Below are 7,014 nucleotides of genomic sequence, written 5' to 3'. Positions count from 1 at the left end.
CCCCCTCTACTAGCACCAGGGTCTTCTGTACCCCTCTACTAGCACCAGGGTCAGCTGTACCCCCTCTACTAGCACCAGGGTCTTCTGTACCCCTCTACTAGCACCAGGGTCAGCTGTACCCCTCTAGCACCAGGGTCAGCATACCCCCCTAGCACCAGGGTCAGCTGTACCCCCCTCTAGCACCAGGGTCAGCTGTACCCCCTCTAGCACCAGGGTCAGCTGTACCCCCTCTAGCACCAGGGTCAGCTGTACCCCCTCTACTAGCACCAGGGTCAGCATACCCCCCCCCCAGGGTCAGCTGTACCCCCTCTACTAGCACCAGGGTCAGTCACTCTCAAATGTTGTTTTTCACCATCATTGTAAGCCTGCCACACACACACGCTATACGATACATGTATTAAACACAGGAATGAGTGAGTTGTGGTCACCACCCGGCTCGTGGGAAGTGACAAAGAGCTCTTATCAGACCAGGGCACAAATAATAATATACAGTGGGGAAAAAAGTATTTAGTCAGTCACCTATATTGTGCAAGTTCTCCCACTTAAAAAGATGAGAGAGGCCTGTAATTTTCATCATAGGTACACTTCAACGATGACAGACAAAATGAGGAAAAAATAATAATAAAATCCAGAAAATCACGTTGTAGGATTTTTAATGAATTTATTTGCAAATTAATCAACTTCCACGTCATCGGCGCCCAGGGAACAGTGGGTTAACTGCCATGCTCAGGGACAAAAAGACTCCTTTTCTATGGGGTTTATCGGCGGTTGGAATCCCAACGGACAGTGAATTACACCATTCTAGTCTATGTGGAAGAGGTAGGTTACTGTAAATCAAGCCTATATGTTAAAACATTTCTACTGGGTGTATAGGGTCACTGACAGTGGAGTGGAATGGTCTCCCATCAGTATACCGTAATATCTTTAAATATCAGTCATTTATACGGGCGGCAGGGTAGCCTAGTGGTTAGAGCGTGTGACTAGTAACCGGAAGGTTGCGAGTTCAAACCCCCGAGCTGACAAGGTACAAATCTGTCGTTCTGCTCCTGAACAAGGCAGTTAACCCACTGTTCCTAGGCCGTCATTGAAAATAAGAATTTGTTCTTAACTGACTTGCCTGGTTAAATAAAGGTAAAATAAAAAATAAAATAAAATACACTTTTATGGACCTTTTGCATTATTGAATGATGTACATGCTAGCTACTTGACTTTCTACTGTAGGCTACATGTCGTCATTGGGCTAGCATGGCTAGCATGTCCTTGTTTTATTGTTAATATATATTTTTAATGGGGGGGTGGGTGGGGTGTACTTTGCAGAATTGTTTATATATTTAACCTTTATTTAACTAGGCAAGTCATTTAAGAACAAATTGTTATTTAAAATGACGGCCTACCAAAAGGCCTCCTGCGGGGGGGGTAAACATTAAATATTAAATATAGGACAACACACTTTGCGTATAAAAGGCATTTGTTCATAGAAGATTTTCCTGTCATTATCAGAGAATACAATATCCCCAACCCCGATCCTTATAGGTAAGTCTAATCTAAAGACAAGGCAGAGGCAATCTACCCTCAGTCACGTGGATATACGAGCTTTCTTCTCTTCCTTGACGTTAAAAAAACAAAACAAAACAACAAATCACTGAGTTCGGTTCTCTCTTTTTAATCAAATAAATGTCATGAATTTAAAAAGTGTGAACGACAACTATTTATAGAAAACAAAATATTTACAGCGTTTAGAGTTAAAGTCAATAAGATGATGATGTTTAAAAAAAAAAAAAAGAGCAGTAATCATTCTGTGTGATGGGAGGGTGGATCAGAGGCTCGCTGATACTAAAGACCTCAATTATCTCCTACGGAGAGAGACAGAACAGAGGAAAACATCAACGACAACAAACTCAGAACAGGAGACAACATCAACGACAACAAACTCAGAACAGGAGACAACATCAACGACAACAAACTCAGAACAGAGGACAACATCAACGACAACAAACTCAGAACAGAGGACAACATCAACGACAACCAACTCAGAACAGGAGACAACATCAACGACAACAAACTCAGAACAGGAGACAACATCAACGACAACCAACTCAGAACAGAGGACAACATCAACGACAACCAACTCAGAACAGAGGACAACATCAACGACAACAAACTCAGAACAGAAGAAAATACAGTTCAGCACTGTGATACATCATCATCAACAACAATTACAATCAACTCCTGTATAGACTCTGTGTTATGTACCTGTATAGACTCTGTGTTATGTACCTGTATAGACTCTGTGTTATGCACCTGTATAGACTCTGTGTTATGCACCTGTATAGACTCTGTGTTATGTACCTGTATAGACTCTGTGTTATGTACCTGTATAGACTCTGTGTTATCTACCTGTATAGACTCTGTGTTATCTACCTGTATAGACTCTGTGTTATGTACCTGTATAGACTCTGTGTTATGTACCTGTATAGACTCTGTGTATAGACTCTGTGTTATGTACCTGTATAGACTCTGTGTTATGTACCTGTATAGACTCTGTGTATAGACTCTGTGTTATGTACCTGTATAGACTCTGTGTATAGACTCTGTGTTATGTACCTGTATAGACTCTGTGTTATGTACCTGTATAGACTCTGTGTTAGACTACCTGTATAGACTCTGTGTTATGTACCTGTATAGACTCTGTGTTATGTACCTGTATAGACTCTGTGTTATGTACCTGTATAGACTCTGTGTATAGACTCTGTGTTATGCACCTGTATAGACTCTGTGTTATGCACCTGTATAGACTCTGTGTTATCTACCTGTATAGACTCTGTGTTATGTACCTGTATAGACTCTGTGTTATGTACCTGTATAGACTCTGTGTTATGTACCTGTATAGACTCTGTGTTATGACTCTGTGTTATGTACCTGTATAGACTCTGTGTATAGACTCTGTGTTATGTACCTGTATAGACTCTGTGTATAGACTCTGTGTTATGTACCTGTATAGACTCTGTGTTATCTACCTGTATAGACTCTGTGTTATGTACCTGTATAGACTCTGTGTTATGCACCTGTATAGACTCTGTGTTATGCACCTGTATAGACTCTGTGTTATGCACCTGTATAGACTCTGTGTTATGTACCTGTATAGACTCTGTGTATAGACTCTGTGTTATGCACCTGTATAGACTCTGTGTTATGCACCTGTATAGACTCTGTGTTATGTACCTGTATAGACTCTGTGTATAGACTCTGTGTTATGCACCTGTATAGACTCTGTGTTATGTACCTGTATAGACTCTGTGTATAGACTCTGTGTTATGTACCTGTATAGACTCTGTGTTATGTACCTGTATAGACTCTGTGTTATGTACCTGTATAGACTCTGTGTTATGTACCTGTATAGACTCTGTGTTATGTACCTGTATAGACTCTGTGTTATGCACCTGTATAGACTCTGTGTTATGCACCTGTATAGACTCTGTGTTATCTACCTGTATAGACTCTGTGTTATGTACCTGTATAGACTCTGTGTTATGTACCTGTATAGACTCTGTGTTATGTACCTGTATAGACTCTGTGTTATGACTCTGTGTTATGTACCTGTATAGACTCTGTGTATAGACTCTGTGTTATGTACCTGTATAGACTCTGTGTATAGACTCTGTGTTATGTACCTGTATAGACTCTGTGTTATGTACCTGTATAGACTCTGTGTTATGTACCTGTATAGACTCTGTGTATAGACTCTGTGTTATGTACCTGTATAGACTCTGTGTATAGACTCTGTGTTATGTACCTGTATAGACTCTGTGTTATGTACCTGTATAGACTCTGTGTTATGTACCTGTATAGACTCTGTGTTATGTACCTGTATAGACTCTGTGTATAGACTCTGTGTTATGTACCTGTATAGACTCTGTGTATAGACTCTGTGTTATGTACCTGTATAGACTCTGTGTTATGTACCTGTATAGACTCTGTGTTATGTACCTGTATAGACTCTGTGTTATGTACCTGTATAGACTCTGTGTTATGTACCTGTATAGACTCTGTGTTATGTACCTGTATAGACTCTGTGTTATGTACCTGTATAGACTCTGTGTTATGTACCTGTATAGACTCTGTGTATAGACTCTGTGTTATCTACCCGTGTATGTGTGTGTGTGTGTGTAGTATGTGTGTGCGTGTGTAGTATATGTGGGTGTGTATGTGTGTGCGTGTGTGTGTGTAGTGTATGTGTGTGTGTGTGTATCTGTAGTATTTGTGTGTGTGCGTATCTGTAGTATTTATGTGTGTGTGTGTAGTGTGTGTATCTGTAGTATTTATGTGTGTGTGTGTGTGTATCTGTGTGTATCTGTAGTATTTATGTGTGTGTGTGTGTGTGTGTAGTGTGTGTATCTGTAGTATTTATGTGTGTGTGTGTGTGTATCTGTGTGTATCTGTAGTATTTATGTGTGTGTGTGTGTGTGTGTAGTGTGTGTATCTGTAGTATTTATGTGTGTGTGTGTGTGTGTGTGTATCTGTAGTATTTATGTGTGTGTGTGTAGTGTGTGTATCTGTAGTATTTATGTGTGTGTGTATCTGTAGTATTTATGTGTGTGTGTGTAGTGTGTGTATCTGTAGTATTTATGTGTGTGTGTGTAGTGTGTGTATCTTTAGTATTTATGTGTGTGTGTGTAGTGTGTGTATCTGTAGTATTTATGTGTGTGTGTAGTGTGTGTATCTGTAGTATTTATGTGTGTGTGTGTAGTGTGTGTATCTGTAGTATTTATGTGTGTGTGTGTAGTGTGTGTATCTGTAGTATTTATGTGTGTGTGTGTAGTGTGTGTATCTGTAGTATTTATGTGTGTGTGTGTGTGTGTGTATCTGTAGTATTTATGTGTGTGTGTGTAGTGTGTGTATCTGTAGTATTTATGTGTGTGTGTAGTGTGTGTATCTGTAGTATTTATGTGTGTGTGTATCTGTAGTATTTATGTGTGTGTGTGTAGTGTGTGTATCTGTAGTATTTATGTGTGTGTGTGTGTGTGTGTATCTGTAGTATTTATGTGTGTGTGTGTGTGTGTGTGTGTGTGTGTATCTGTAGTATTTATGTGTGTGTGTATCTGTAGTATTTATGTGTGTGTGTGTGTGTGTGTATCTGTAGTATTTATGTGTGTGTGTATCTGTAGTATTTATGTGTGTGTGTGTGTGTGTATCTGTAGTATTTATGTGTGTGTGTGTGTGTGTGTGTGTGTGTGTATCTGTAGTATTTATGTGTGTGTGTGTGTAGTGTGTGTATCTGTACTATTTATGTGTGTGTGTGTGTGTATCTGTAGTATTTATGTGTGTGTGTATCTGTAGTATTTATGTGTGTGTGTGTGTGTGTATCTGTAGTATTTATGTGTGTGTGTGTGTAGTGTGTGTATCTGTAGTATTTACGTGTGTGTGTGTATCTGTAGTATTTATGTGTGTGTGTAGTGTGTGTATCTGTAGTATTTATGTGTGTGTGTGTGTGTGTATCTGTAGTATTTATGTGTGTGTGTGTAGTGTGTGTATCTGTAGTATTTATGTGTGTGTGTATCTGTAGTATTTATGTGTGTGTGTGTGTGTGTATCTGTAGTATTTATGTGTGTGTGTGTAGTGTGTGTATCTGTAGTATTTATGTGTGTGTGTGTGTGTGTGTGTGTGTGTGTGTGTGTGTGTCTGTAGTATTTATGTGTGTGTGTGTAGTGTGTGTATCTGTAGTATTTATGTGTGTGTGTGTATCTGTAGTATTAATGTGTGTGTGTGTAGTGTGTGTATCTGTAGTATTTATGTGTGTGTGTGTGTGTGTGTGTGTGTGTGTGTGTGTGTGTCTGTAGTATTTATGTGTGTGTGTGTGTGTGTATCTGTAGTATTTATGTGTGTGTGTGTGTGTGTGTGTGTGTGTATCTGTAGTATTTATGTGTGTGTGTGTAGTGTGTGTATCTGTATTTATGTATTTATGTGTGTGTATCTGTAGTATTTATGTGTGTGTGTGTGTGTGTATCTGTAGTATTTTTGTGTGTGTGTGTGTAGTGTGTGTATCTGTAGTATTTATATGTGTGTGTGTGTAGTGTGTGTATCTGTAGTATTTATGTGTGTGTATCTGTAGTATTTATGTGTGTGTGTGTAGTGTGTGTATCTGTAGTATTTATGTGTGTGTGTGTAGTGTGTGTATCTGTAGTATTTATGTGTGTGTGTGTAGTGTGTGTATCTGTAGTATTTATGTGTGTGTGTGTAGTGTGTGTATCTGTAGTATTTATGTGTGTGTGTGTAGTGTGTGTATCTGTAGTATTTATGTGTGTGTGTGTGTGTGTATCTGTAGTATTTATGTGTGTGTGTGTAGTGTGTGTATCTGTAGTATTTATGTGTGTGTGTGTAGTGTGTGTATCTGTAGTATTTATATGTGTGTGTGTGTAGTGTGTGTATCTGTAGTATTTATGTGTGTGTATCTGTAGTATTTATGTGTGTGTGTGTGTGTGTATCTGTAGTATTTATGTGTGTGTGTGTGTGTGTGTGTATCTGTAGTATGTGTGTGTGTGTGTATCTGTAGTATTTTGTGTGTGTGTGTGTAGTGTGTGTATCTGTAGTAGTAATGTGTGTGTGTATCTGTAGTATTTATGTGTGTGTGTGTGTAGTGTGTGTATCTGTAGTAGTAATGTGTGTGTGTATCTGTAGTATTTATGTGTGTGTGTGTGTAGTGTGTGTATCTGTAGTAGTAATGTGTGTGTGTGTAGTGTGTGTATCTGTAGTATTTATGTGTGTGTGTGTAGTGTGTGTATCTGTAGTATTTATGTGTGTGTGTATCTGTAGTATTTATGTGTGTGTGTGTAGTGTGTGTATCTGTAGTATTTATGTGTGTGTGTGTGTGTGTGTGTGTGTGTATCTGTAGTATTTATGTGTGTGTGTGTGTATCTGTAGTATTTATGTGTGTGTGTGTGTAGTGTGTGTATCTGTAGTATTTATGTGTGTGTGTGTGTAGTGTGTGTATCTGTAGTATTTATGTGTGTGTGTGTG

The 7,014-nt window shown here is 38.9% G+C and overlaps 1 protein-coding gene across 3 annotated transcripts in view; it reads right to left on the bottom strand.

Annotated features, from left to right (window-relative positions):
- Positions 1-641: 641 nt before the first annotated feature.
- LOC115123025 (non-structural maintenance of chromosomes element 4 homolog A-like) overlaps positions 642-7,014 on the bottom strand; it is a 67,262-nt gene continuing 60,889 nt past the window's right edge. For 2 of the 3 annotated variants that reach the window (XM_065002714.1, XM_065002715.1), the window contains one exon: positions 642-1,853. In XM_065002714.1, coding sequence (XP_064858786.1) covers positions 1,767-1,853 — 87 coding nt within the window. In that variant the 3' untranslated portion in view covers positions 642-1,766. The remainder of the gene's footprint in view (positions 1,854-7,014) is intronic. The other variant, XM_065002716.1, reaches the window with a different exon arrangement.

The sequence above is a fragment of the Oncorhynchus nerka genome, linkage group LG16, assembly GCF_034236695.1.
Source record: "Oncorhynchus nerka isolate Pitt River linkage group LG16, Oner_Uvic_2.0, whole genome shotgun sequence".
In the NCBI taxonomy this organism is placed as follows: domain Eukaryota; kingdom Metazoa; phylum Chordata; class Actinopteri; order Salmoniformes; family Salmonidae; genus Oncorhynchus; species Oncorhynchus nerka.
Note: the sequence above shows the minus strand (reverse complement) of the source record. Positions and strands in the feature narration are given on the sequence as shown.